The following is a 14,669-nucleotide window of genomic DNA, read 5'->3' as shown; positions in this document are numbered from 1 at the left end:
CCCTAATAAGTACTGGAAGGATTAAGATTTTTTTAATAGAAGTTATTTACGAATCTGTTTAACTTTCTGGCACCAGTTGCTTAAAAAAAAAAAAAAAGGTTTTCCATGGGATTACCCCTTTAATTTCAAGTGTCATAGCAAAAGTTCTGAATACTTAGGTCCATAGGACATTTTAGTTTTTCCTGATTAATAAATTTAAAAAGATTTCTAAAATTCTGTTTTCACATTCTCATTATGGGATATTGAGGGCAGAATATTGGGATTTTTTTTAAGCAGAAGGAGTACCATCCATAACAAATATATAAAAAACTGAAAGGGTCTGAAAACTTTCTGAACACACTGTATATAGACCCCAGCCCAAAAAGAGACCCATGAGGCCAGCCAATGTAATATCTGTAAAGAGAAGAGAGCTAGGATTGGGCTCAACCCACTGCCCAAAAAGAGACCCATGAGGCCAGCTAATGTAGTACAGTGGTCCCTCAACTTATAATGGCCTCAATAGTCCAGGTCCAGGTCTGTGAGACTGGAAGAACTGATCAATCAGAATGGGTATTTCACTGGTAAAACCCCTGTATTACTCGTGTCTGGTAGTGCCCCCTACAGTACAGGGAGGTATTACATGTTCTGTACTCTTACCTGTCCCAGGGTTAGCTGCTCCTTTGGACACCAGGTGAGGGCGGCTCCATGTTACTTTTTTAGGACACTGTGTACTGTACAGGACCCTGAAGAAGCTCCTGTCCTCTACATAGACAGTGATTACAGCTCCCAGCAGATCTTTCTTACTTTTATATGGAAGGACTTTGCTTTATCTATATTAGTTATCTACTTATTTATCTTTAATCCTCACTTTTTCCTATTTTTGGATGACATTTTGGGGCTTCAGAACCAATTACCAGGTTTTCATAGAGTTCTGGTCTCAACATACAATGGTCGTCCTGGAACCAATTAATATTGTAACTTGAGGGCCTCTATGAAAAGAAGAGATCTAGGACTGGGTTCAACCCAAAATTTTCATGGTGATTCAACAATCTACTATTTATGGGTTTTAACCCCTTAAGGACTCAGCCCATTTTGGCCTTAAGGACTCAGACAATTACATTTTTACGTTTTCATTTTTTCCTCCTCGCCTTCTAAAAACCATAACTCTTTTATATTTTCATCCACAGACTAGTATGAGGGCTTGTTTTTTGCGCGACCAGTTGTCCTTTGTAATGACATAACTCATTATATCATAAAATGTATGGCGCAACCAAAAAACACTATTTTTGTGGAGAAATTTAAAAAAAAAAGGAATTTTGCTAATTTTGGAAGGTTTCATTTTCACGCCGTACAATTTATGGTAAAAATGACGTGTGTTCTTAATTCTGAGGGTCAATACGATTAAAATGATACCCATTATTACATACTTTTCTATTATTGTTGCGCTTAAAAAAAATCACAAACTTGTTAACCAAATTAGTATGTTTATAATCCCTTTATTTTGATGACCTCTAACTTTTTTATTTTTCCGTATAAGCGGCGGTATGGGGGCTCATTTTTTGCGCCATGATCTGTACTTTTTTTTGATACCACATTTGCATGTAAAAAAACTTTTAATACATTTTTTATAATTTTTTTTTAAAATAAAATGTATTAAAAAAAGTAGCAATTTTGGACTTTTTTCTTTTTTTCGTACACGCCGTTCACCGTACAGGATCATTAACATTTAATTTTAATATTTTTGACATTTACGCACGCGGCAATACCAAATATGTCTATAAAATTTATTTTTTACGCTTTTTGGGGGTAAAATAGGAAAAAACGGACGTTTTACTTTTTTTATTGGGGGAGGGGATTTTTCACTTTTTTTTTTACTTTTACATTTTTTTTTTTACACTTGAATAGTCCCCATAGGACTATTCATAGCAATACCATGATTGCTAATACTGATCTGTTCTATGTATAGGACATAGAACAGATCAGTATTATCGGTCATCTTCTGCTCTGGTCTGCTCGATCTCAGACCAGAGCAGAAGACGCCGGGAGCCGGAAGCAGGAAGGTGAGGGGACCTCCGTGCGGCGTTCTGAATGATCGGATCCCCGCAGCAGCGCTGCGGGCGATCCGATCATTCATTGAAATCGCGCACTGCCGCAGATGCCGGGATCTGTATTGATCCCGGCACCTGAGGGGTTAATGGCGGACGCCCGCGAGATCGCGGGCGTCGGCCATTGCCGGCGGGTCCCTGGCTGCATTCAGCAGCCGGGATCAGCCGCGCATGACACGGGCATCGCTCCGATGCCCGCGGTTATGCACAGGACGTAAATGTACGTCCAACTGGTGCCAGAAAGTTAAACAGATTTGTAAATTACTTCTATTAAAAAATCTTAATCCTTCCAGTACTTATTAGGGTCTGTATGCTACAGAGGAAATGCTTTTCTTTTTGGATTTCTCTGATGTCACGACCACAGTGCTCTCTGCTAACCTCTGCTGTCCATTTTTGGAACTGTCTAGAGCAGGAGAAAATCCCCATGGCAAACATATGCTGCTCTGGACAGTTCCTAAAATGGACAGCAGAGGTCAGCAGAGAGCACTGTGGTCGTGACATCAGAGAAATCCAAAAAGAAAAGCATTTCCTCTGTAGCATACAGACCCTAATAAGTACTGGAAGGATTAAGATTTTTTAATAGAAGTAATTTACAAATCTGTTTTACTTTCTGGCACCAGTTGGTAAAAAAAAAAAACAAAAAAAAAAACAATTTGACAAAGTGAAACAATTTGACAATCTCTGCTGCGGTCACTGAGTGGGTAGGGTTTACTGCGGAGGGGGTGTGGTTTTGTGTGAAGTAGGCGTGGTTGTCCTCGAATGCCGAGTTAAAGGGGTACTCCAATGGAAAACGTTTCTTTTTTTTTTTTTAAATCAACTGGTGCCAGAAAGTTAAACAGATTTGTAAATTACTTCTATTAAAAAAAATCTAAATCCTTCCAGTACTTATTAGCTGCTGAATACTACAGATGAAATTATTTTCTTTTTGGAACACAGAGCTCTCTGCTGACATCATGACCACTGTGCTCTCTGCTGACATCTCTGTCCATTTTAAGAACTGGAGAAAAACCCCATAGCAAACATATGCTGCTCTGGACAGTTCCTAAAATGGACAGAGATGTCAGCAGAGAGCCCTGTGCTCCTGATGTCAGCAGAGAGCTCTGTGTTCAAAAAAGAAAATAATTTCCTCTGTAGTATTCAGCAGCTAATAAGTACTGGAAGGATTAAGATTTTTTTATAGAAGCAATTTACAAATCTGTTTAACTTTCTGGTACCAGTTGATAAAAAAATAAATAAAAAAGTTTTCCACCGGAGTACCCCTTTAACCCATAAATAGTAGATTGTTCAATCACCATGAAGATTTTGGGTTGAACCCAGTCCTAGATAGCGGCCCTCAAGTTACAATATGAATGTTGAGTCCATACTCTATGAAAACCTGGTCATTGGTTCTGGAGTTTTCCACCGGAGTACCCCTTTAAAGACCCTCATTGACCAAAAAAATCGATCAGATTGGATATAACCATAGGTGCCACCATCCAAGCAGCTGTTTATCCCCTTGGGTGAGGCATGGTGCTAAAAACTAATTGTTAGGTCCACGGATATCTAATGTCTATGGATGCCTTTAGTATTTGGGTCACAGATTCCAGAACCACCTAATATGGTGCAAAAAGTCAAAAGTGGAAAATGTTTTAACCCATATAGAGTCGAAATCTGCAAGCACCTCACTGTTATTTCCGAGCCACCAGACGTAGGTGAGGGTCCCCACGTTACTCGGCCAGAGGACCACCGAAGCGTTGACCTCCTTGTTCTTCGTGGTGACAAAAGGCAATATCAAGTGGATGTGCTCCAGGGGGGCTGTGAAAAAAAAGACCAAAAATGTCAAAATTATCAATTCATGATTAAAACAACATGAGACATCTAAGCCGGGCCGGTTCTGCCATTAGGCAAACCAAGTGTCCGCTTGGGGCCACAAGGACTCCGCCGCCGATGGGGGGCGGAAAGAATCAAGCCTTTTTTTTTTTTTACTAAGACCGGTGGTTTAAGTGGGCCGGAACGCGGTGGTACTCAGTACCGCCACTTCCAAAAATGCCTATTGACAGTATCAGCACCTCTCCCTGCGCCCAGAACGCGCTTTTATAGAGTACCGGAACGCTAATTTGCACTTTTTTTTTTATTTCCCGCCCCGGCCTGCGCACCTGTGACTCGCGGCGCGCAGGGGGGAAGGGAAGTATCTGTGCACTTTTCTGTGCGTGCGCACACAGCGTCCCCCTGCATATCCCTTCGTGTCACCCTCACCCTGCGGCCCTGTCACCTGTGCCACTGTACTGATGAGTCCCCCTCCCCCAGCGGCGCAGTGAGTGCCCTGCCGGAGCCCTGACTTGGTGCCCTGCCAAGAGGGGAGGAAAGAGGAAGCTCCGCCGGATTCCTGTGCCAGTGTAGTGAAGAGAAATGGCTTAAGGTATGTACCCTTTCCACCCCGTTACCCCTTCTTAACCCTCTCCACCCCCCACTCCTGTCATACATGTCCACCCCTCTGTTACCCCTTCTTAACCCTCTCCACCCCCTGTGCTGTCATCATGTCCACCGCCTGTCCATCCCTGTCACCCATGTTCACCACCCAGTCTACCCCCTGTCACACATATCTACCCCCCCCAGTCTACCCCGTCACCCATGTCCACCCTCTATTCACCCCTCTGTCACCCCTGTCACCTCTTTCAACCGCTTGTCCATCCTCCTGTCATCCATGTCCACCTTGGCCACCTGTCTGTCACCCCTGTCCATTCCCCTGTCACACAAGTTCACCCCCCTGTCCACCCCTCTGACCACCCCCCAGTCTACACCTGTAACCCATGTACACCCCCCTATGCCCTCTGTCACCCATGTACACCCCCCTATGCCCCCTGTCACCCATGTACACTCTTCTACACCCCTCTGTCACCCATGTACACTCCTCTACACCCCTCTGTCACCCATGTACACTCCTCTACACCCCTCTGTCACCCATGTACACTCCTCTACACCCCTCTGTCACCCATGTACACTCCTCTACACGCCTCTGTCACCCATGTACACTCCTCTACACCCCTCTGTCACCCATGTACACTCTTCTACACCCCTCTGTAACCCATGTACACTCCTCTATACCCCTCTGTCACCCATGTACACTCCTCTACACCCCTCTTTCACCCATGTACACCCCCCTATGCCCCCTGTCACCCATGTACACTCCTCTACACCCCTTTGTCACCCATGTACACTCCTGTACACCCCTCTTTCACCCATGTACACCCCCCTATGCCCCCTGTCACCCATGTACACTCCTCTACACCCCTCTATCACCCATGTACACTCCTCTACACCCCTCTGTCACCCATGTACACTCCTCTATACCCCTCTGTTACCCATGTACACTCCTCTACACCCTTCTGTCACCCATGTACACTCCTCTACACCCCTCTGTCACCCATGTACACTCCTCTATACCCCTCTGTAACCCATGTACACTCTTCTACACCCCTCTGTCACCCATGTACACTCTTCTACACCCCTCTGTCACCCATGTACACTCCTCTATACCCCTCTGTCACCCATGTACACTTTTCTACACCCCTCTGTCACCCATGTACACTCCTCTACACCCCTCTGTCACCCATGTACACTCCTCTACACCCCTCTGTCACCCATGTACACTCCTCTACACCCCTCTGTCACCCATGTACACTCCTCTACACCCCTGTCACCCATGTACACTCCTCTACACCCCTCTGTCACCCATGTACACTCCTCTACACCCCTCTGTCACCCATGTACACTCCTCTACACCCCTCTGTCACCCATGTACACTCCTCTACACCCCTCTGTACACTCCTCTACACCCCTCTGTCACCCATGTACACTTCTCTATACCCCTGTCACCCATGTACACTTCTCTATACCCCTCTGTCACCCATGTACACTCCTCTACACCCCTCTGTCACCCATGTACACTCCTCTACACCCCTCTGTCACCCATGTACACCCCTCTACACCCCTCTGTCACCCATGTACACTCTTCTTCACCCTCTATCACCCTCTATCACCCATGTACACCCCTCTGCCACCCATGTACACTCCTCTACACCCCTCGGTCACCCATGTACACTCCTCTACACCCCTCTGTCACCCATGTACACTCCTCTACACCCCTCTGTCACCCATGTACTCTCCTCTATACCCCTCTGTCACCCATGTACACTCCTCTAGACCCCTCTGTACACTCCTCTACACCCCTCTGTCGCCCATGTACACTTCTCTATACCCCTCTGTCACCCGTGTACACTTCTCTATACCCCTTTGTCACCCATGTACACACCTCTACACCCCTGTCACCCATGTACACTCCTCTACACCCCTGCCACCCATGTACACTCCTCTACACCCCTCTGTCACCCATGTACACTCCTCTACACCCCTCTTTCACCCATGTACACTCCTCTACACCCCTCTGTCACCCATGTCCACTCATCTACACCCCTCTGTCACCCATGTACTCTCCTCTATACCCCTCTGTCACCCATGTACACTCCTCTACACCCCTTTGTCACCCATGTACACTCCTCTACACCCCTCTTTCACCCATGTACACCCCCCTATGCCCCCTGTCACCCATGTACACTCCTCTACACCCCTTTGTCACCCATGTACACTCCTGTACACCCCTCTTTCACCCATGTACACCCCCCTATGCCCCCTGTCACCCATGTACACTCCTCTACACCCCTCTATCACCCATGTACACTCCTCTACACCCCTCTGTCACCCATGTACACTCCTCTATACCCCTCTGTTACCCATGTACACTCCTCTACACCCTTCTGTCACCCATGTACACTCCTCTACACCCCTCTGTCACCCATGTACACTCCTCTATACCCCTCTGTAACCCATGTACACTCTTCTACACCCCTCTGTCACCCATGTACACTCTTCTACACCCCTCTGTCACCCATGTACACTCCTCTATACCCCTCTGTCACCCATGTACACTTTTCTACACCCCTCTGTCACCCATGTACACTCCTCTACACCCCTCTGTCACCCATGTACACTCCTCTACACCCCTCTGTCACCCATGTACACTCCTCTACACCCCTCTGTACACTCCTCTACACCCCTATGTCACCCATGTACACTTCTCTATACCCCTGTCACCCATGTACACTTCTCTATACCCCTCTGTCACCCATGTACACTCCTCTACACCCCTCTGTCACCCATGTACACTCCTCTACACCCCTCTGTCACCCATGTACACCCCTCTACACCCCTCTGTCACCCATGTACACTCTTCTTCACCCTCTATCACCCTCTATCACCCATGTACACCCCTCTGCCACCCATGTACACTCCTCTACACCCCTCGGTCACCCATGTACACTCCTCTACACCCCTCTGTCACCCATGTACACTCCTCTACACCCCTCTGTCACCCATGTACTCTCCTCTATACCCCTCTGTCACCCATGTACACTCCTCTAGACCCCTCTGTACACTCCTCTACACCCCTCTGTCGCCCATGTACACTTCTCTATACCCCTCTTTCACCCGTGTACACTTCTCTATACCCCTTTGTCACCCATGTACACACCTCTACACCCCTGTCACCCATGTACACTCCTCTACACCCCTGCCACCCATGTACACTCCTCTACACCCCTCTGTCACCCATGTACACTCCTCTACACCCCTCTTTCAACCATGTACACTCCTCTACACCCCTCTGTCACCCATGTCCACTCATCTACACCCCTCTGTCACCCATGTACTCTCCTCTATACCCCTCTGTCACCCATGTACACTCCTCTATACCCCCCTGTCACCCATGTACACTCCTCTATACCCCTCTGTCACCCATGTACACTCTTCTACACCCCTCTGTCACCCATGTACACTCCTCTACACCCCTCTGTCACCCATGTACACTCCTCTACACCCCTGTCACCCATGTACACTCCTCTACACCCCTCTGTCACCCATGTACACTCCTCTACACCCCTGTCACCCATGTACACTCCTCTACACCCCTCTGTCACTCATGTACACTCCTCTACACCCCTCTGTCACCCATGTACACTCCTCTACACCCCTCTGTCACCCATGTACACTCATCTACACCCCTCTGTCACCCATGTACACTCATCTACACCCCTATGTCGCCCATGTACACTCCTCTACACCCCTCTGTCCCCCATGCACACTCATCTACACCCCTATGTCACCCATGTTCACCCCTCTGTCACCCATGTACACTCCTCTATACCCCTCTGTCACCCATGTACACTCCTCTACACCCCTCTATCACCCATGTACACTCCTCTACACCCCTCTGTCACCCATGTACACTCCTCTACACCCCTGTCACCCATGTTCACTCCTCTACACCCCTATGTCACTTATGTCCACTCCTCTACACCCCTCTGCCACCCATGTACACTTCTCTACACCCCTCTGTCACCCATGTACACTCCTCTATACCCCTCTGTCACCCATGTACACTCCTCTACACCCCTCTATCACCCATGTACACTCCTCTACACCCCTCTGTCACCCATGTATACTCCTCTACACCCCTCTGTCACCCATGTACACTCCTCTACACCCCTATGTCACTTATGTCCACTCCTCTACACCCCTCTGCCACCCATGTACACTTCTCTACACCCCTCTGTCACCCATGTACACTCCTCTACACCCCTATGTCACCCATGTACACTCCTCTACACCTTTCTGTCACCCATGTACACTCCTCTACACACCTGTCACCCATGTACACTCCTCTACACACCTGCCACCCATGTACACTCCTCTACACCCCTCTGTCACCCATGTATACTCCTCTACACCCCTCTGTCACCCATGTACACTCCTCTACACCTCTCTGTCACCCATGTACACTTTTCTACACCCCTTTACACCTATACGCCCCTGTATTACTCTCCACTAAAAGGGGTATCTGGAGACTGACAAAGTGCGGAGCCTAATAGATTTGTTTTGCAGGTTTAACTGTGAAGAATTGTGACTGAAAGAAACAGTGATGATGGCCGGACCAGATGGAGAAGAGAACAACACTGATTAGAGAAGACGTAATTTGTGAGTTGCTGTATAAAGCAGCACTGTAAACTACATACACAGATAAATAGATATTGGAGGAGATTTATCAAAACCTGTCCAGAGGAAAAGTTGCCCACTTGCCCATAGCAACCAATCAGATCGCTTCTTTCATTTTTAACAAGGCCTCTGAAAAATGAAAGAAGCAATCTGATTGGTTGCTCTGGGCAACTCAGAAACTTTTCCTCCTGACAGATTTTGATAAATCTCCCCCGTTGTGCATTGCGTAATCCGTTTTTTATTTTTCTTGTCAACTTCGGTAGGGGTGCCCAGCAAATTATTTTTTCCCGCGGTGTGCCTCGAACGGAAAGTATAGAGATATCACTTTGTTATCTGTGGTGTTACATAGGACTGCAGGTCACATTTACTACATCATCTGTACTCAGAGAGTTATCACTGTGTTATCTGTGGTTTTACATAGGACTGCATATCACATCTACTACATTATCTGTACTCAGAGAGTTATCACTGTGTTATCTGTGGTGTTACATAGGACTGCAGGTCAAATCTACTACATTATCTGTACTCAGAGAGTTATCACTGTTATATGTGGTGCTACATAGGACTGCAGGTCACAGCTACTGCATTATCTGTACTCAGAGAGTTATCACTGTTATCTGTGGTGTTACATAGGACTGCAGGTCACATCTACCACATTATCTGTACTCAGAGAGTTATCACTGTGTTATCTGTGGTGTTACATAGGACTGCAGGTCACATCTACCACATTATCTGTACTCAGAGAGTTATCACTGTTATCTGTGGTGTTACATAGGACTGCAGGTCACATCTACCACATTATCTGTACTCAGAGAGTTATCAATGTGTTATCTGTGGTGTTACATAGGACTGCAGGTCACATCTATTACATTATCTGTACTCAGAGAGTTATCACTGTGTTATCTGTGGTGTTACATAGGACTGCAGGTCACATCTACTACATTATCTGTACTCAGAGAGTTATCACTGTTATCTGTGGTGTTACATAGGACTGCAGGTCACATCTACTACATTATCTGTACTCAGAGAGTTATCACTGTGTTATCTATGGTGTTACATAGGACTGCAGGTCACATCTACTACATTATCTGTACTCAGAGAGTTATCACTGTGTTATCTGTGGTGTTGCATATGAAAAATTTTAAAGAAACATATATGCAAGGGAGATGGGGCGCAGGGTGGACTGCAGGTTTGGGGGGGCACCAAAATCCTTGCACCGGCCGTGATCTGAGCCGAGATACGGGAAGGCGATGTACCTGCAGAATGTGAGTAAAATGTGCAACATGACAAAAAAATTACGTAGAGAAAGCAAGAGCCGCCAGCACTAAAGTGTGACAATACTGCCCTCTACTGGAAATCTAGAAGACTGCAATCCGATCAAATGAGTTTATGTGTTAAGTCATTGAGTGTGCTGTGTATGCAGATGTAGCATATTATCGGTGCTGGTGAGGATAGAACTAGTGCAGTGCTTCCCAACCGGTGTGCCTCCAGCTGTTGAAAAGCTACAACTCCAAGCATCCCCGGACAGCCGTTGGCTGTCCGGGCATGCTGGGAGTTGCAGCTTTGCAAAAGCTGAGCCACGCTTGTTGGGAAACACTGCTTTTATTTTATAATTGATTTTTAGTACTGTTTATGTCACCTGATGAATTATTGTATGCGGGGAAACATGTTGGGACCTAACAGTCCAGAGGTTCCAAATTCAATCCATAAGGCCCACCAACAGTCCAGAGGTCCCAATCCCCGTCCTCAATGCCACCAACACTACGGAGGTCCCTAACCCAGTCCTCAAGGCCCACCAACAGTACAGAGGTCCACAAACAAGTCCTCAAGGCCCACCAACAGTTAAGAGGTCCCAAACCCAATTCTCAAGCCCCCACCAACAGTCTAGAGGTCCCAAACTAAGTCCTCAAGGTCCACCAACAGTTAAGAGGTCCCAAACCCAATTCTCAAGCCCCCACCAACAGTACAGAGGTCCACAAAGAAGCCCTCAAGGCCCACCAACAGTTAAGAGGTCCCAAACCCAATTCTCAAGCCCCCACCAACAGTCTAGAGGTCCCAAACTAAGTCCTCAAGGCCCACCAACAGTTAAGAGGTCCGAAACCCAATTCTCCAGCACCAACAAACAGTGTAGAGGTCCCAAACCCAGTCCTCAAGCCCACCAACAGTCCAGAGTGTCCAAACCTAGTCCACAAGGGCCACCAACAGTCCAGAGGTCCCCAACCCAGTCCTCAAGGCCAAACAGTCCTGAGGTCAGAAACCCAGTTCTCAAGCTTCATTAACAGTTCAGAGGTCACAAACACAATCATCATGGACCACCAATAGTCAAGGGTTTGAATCTTTCCCTGTTCTGAAAAAAAACTAAAAATAAAAAAAGCAGGAATGTTAGTGGCCTTGAGGACTGGGTTGGAGGCCATTGGCTTAGAAGAGTAGTCTCCAAACTGCGGACCTCCAGCTCTTGCAAAACTAAAACTCCCAGCATGCCCGGACAGCCAACGGCTGTCCGGGCATGCTGGGAGTTGTGGTTTTGCAACAGCTGGAGGCACACCGGTTACAAAACACACTTTTTGTTACATTTGTTTGTTAAAATCCTGTTAATGTCCCCTGATAAATCCCATCACTGTGTGGGGGGGAAACACGTTGGGATATAATGTACTTTGATAACCAATTGCTCACTTGAATTGTGTATTTAATTAATCTGATCTACTGTTCAGGCATGCTGTGAGTTGTAGATTTTCAACAGCTGGAAGTCCTCAGTTTGGAGACCACTGGCTTAAAAAAAATCACTGGAGGTTACATTGTAATGTCTCATGTGCATGGTGCAGGACTGGGTGCAGTACGGCTATATTAATTAGGACACTTACACGGTTTGGAACTATTTATTTTGGCACAGTTCATATTAGGACATATGGATATCCCATAGGGGTCCCATGCCCAAGAATCGCTAAAGCAGCTATGTAGAAGTGGCTACAGTCCCGGGTGGTGTCATTCAGTCACATCAGACAGATACCATATAATTTCCACACTCACATACTCCTATGGAGCCGTCCGCCATCAAACTGTCAGTAAAATTTACTTAACGCAGCCATCAGCGTCGAGATTGCAAATCACGAGCTGAAGCAGCTAAAAATAATTACTTTACTGGAGTCGACTTTTAGCCGCTCTCAGCATTTATAAGACTCATGGAAGCATGCGGTGTCAGGGCATTAAAATTCAGAAGGCAGAAACCCCCGCAGTGCGCCGATTAACACAGACGTGCACACAAAGCATACCGCGTGAACATGTCAGAGGCATGTGATGAATTATTCATACAGAACAGTAGGTGGCACTGCCTCGCTCTAGATGAATCCGAGAGTCAGGGAAAGACTCACTACAGTATAACACATTGTATGGACTCCGGGATGATATGTATAACTTATACCAGCTGTGCATATATAATTATATACAGTATATACCAGGTTATACCAGCATGGTCCATATCACTATATACAGGAGATATATAACTTATACCAGCTGTACATATATATTATATACAGTATATACCCAGGTTATACCAGCATGGTCCATATCACTATATACAGGAGATATATAACTTATACCAGCTGTACATATATAATTATATACAGTATATACCCAGGTTATACCAGCATGGTCCATATCACTATATACAGGAGATATATAACTTATAACAGCTGTACATATATATTATATACAGTATATTCCAGGTTATACCAGCATGGTCCATATCACTATATACAGGAGACATATAACTTATACCAGCTGTGCATGTATAATTATATACAGTATATACCAGGTTATACCAGCATGGTCCATATCACTATATACAGGAGATATATAACTTATACCAGCTGTACATATATAATTATATACAGTATATACCCAGGTTATACCAGCATGGTCCATATCACTATATAGAGGAGATATATAACTTATACCAGCTGTACATATATAATTATATACAGTATATACCCAGGTTATACCAGCATGGTCCATATCACTATATAGAGGAGATATATAACTTATACCAGCTGTACATATATAATTATATACAGTATATACCCAGGTTATACCAGCATGGTCCATATCACTATATACAGGAGATATATAACTTATACCAGCTGTACATATATAATTATATACAGTATATACCCAGGTTATACCAGCATGGTCCATATCACTATATACAGGAGATATATAACTTATACCAGCTGTGCATATATAATTATATACAGTATATGCTCAGGTTATACCAGCATGGTCCATATCACTATATACAGGAGATATATAACTTATACCAGCTGTACATATATAATTATATACAGTATATACCCAGGATATACCAGCATGGTCCATATCACTGTATACAGGAGATATATAACTTATACCAGCTGTACATATATAATTATATACAGTATATACAGGTTATACCAGCATGGTCCATATCACTATATACAGGAAATATATAACTTATACCAGCTGTGCATATATAATTATATGCAGTATATACCCAGGTTATACCAGCATGGTCCATATCACTATATACAGGAGATATATAACTTATACCAGCTGTACATATATAATTATATACAGTATATACCCAGGTTATACCAGCATGGTCCATATCACTATATACAGGAGATATATAACTTATACCAGCTGTGCATATATAATTATATACAGTATATACCAGGCTATACCAGTATGGTCCATATCACTATATACAGGAGATATATAACTTATACCAGCTGTACATATATATAATTATATACAGTATATACCCAGGTTATAACAGCATGGTCCATATCACTTTATACAGGAGATATATAACTTATACCAGTTGTACATATATACAGTATATACCCAGGTTATACCAGCATGGTCCATATCACTATATACAGAAGAGATATATAACTTATACCAGCTGTACATATATATTATATACAGTATATACCTAGGTTATACCAGCATGGTCCATATCACTATATAGAGGAGATATATAACTTATACCAGCTATACATATATATTATATACAGTATATACCAGGTTATACCAGCATGGTCCATATCACTATATACAGGAGATATATAACTTATACCAGCTGTACATATATAATTATATACAGTATATACCCAGGTTATACCAGCAGGGTCCATATCACTATATACAGGAGATATATAACTTATACCAGCTGTACATATATAATTATATACAGTATATACCCAGGTTATACCAGCATGGTCCATATCACTATATACAGGAGATATATAACTTATACCAGCTGTGCATATATAATTATATACAGTATATACCAGGTTATACCAGCATGGTCCATATCACTATATACAGGAGATATATAACTTATACCAGCTGTACATATATAATTATATACAGTATATACCCAGGTTATACCAGCATGGTCCATATCACTATATATAGGAGATATATAACTTATACCAGCTGTACATATATAATTATATACAG

The 14,669-nt window shown here is 44.5% G+C and overlaps 1 protein-coding gene and 1 long non-coding RNA gene across 5 annotated transcripts in view; one reads left to right on the top strand and one right to left on the bottom strand.

Moving 5' to 3' along the window:
• The window catches only part of SORCS1 (sortilin related VPS10 domain containing receptor 1), a 762,471-nt gene that overhangs the window by 57,444 nt on the left and 690,358 nt on the right, over window positions 1-14,669 (bottom strand). For all 4 annotated transcript variants that reach the window (XM_056530949.1, XM_056530951.1, XM_056530952.1 and 1 more), the window contains exon 20: window positions 3,745-3,878. In XM_056530949.1, the coding sequence (XP_056386924.1) occupies window positions 3,745-3,878 (134 nt within the window). The remainder of the gene's footprint in view (window positions 1-3,744; window positions 3,879-14,669) is intronic.
• Window positions 4,149-14,669, top strand: part of LOC130282586 (uncharacterized) — a 44,992-nt gene continuing 34,471 nt past the window's right edge. Inside the window, exons 1-2 of the long non-coding RNA XR_008846461.1 lie at window positions 4,149-4,482; window positions 9,060-9,152. This is a non-coding gene — a long non-coding RNA (uncharacterized LOC130282586). The remainder of the gene's footprint in view (window positions 4,483-9,059; window positions 9,153-14,669) is intronic.

This window comes from Hyla sarda, chromosome 7 (genome assembly GCF_029499605.1).
Source record: "Hyla sarda isolate aHylSar1 chromosome 7, aHylSar1.hap1, whole genome shotgun sequence".
In the NCBI taxonomy this organism is placed as follows: Eukaryota; Metazoa; Chordata; class Amphibia; order Anura; family Hylidae; genus Hyla; species Hyla sarda.
The sequence above is the reverse complement of the archived record's forward strand: the minus strand, read 5'-3'. Positions and strand labels throughout refer to the sequence as shown.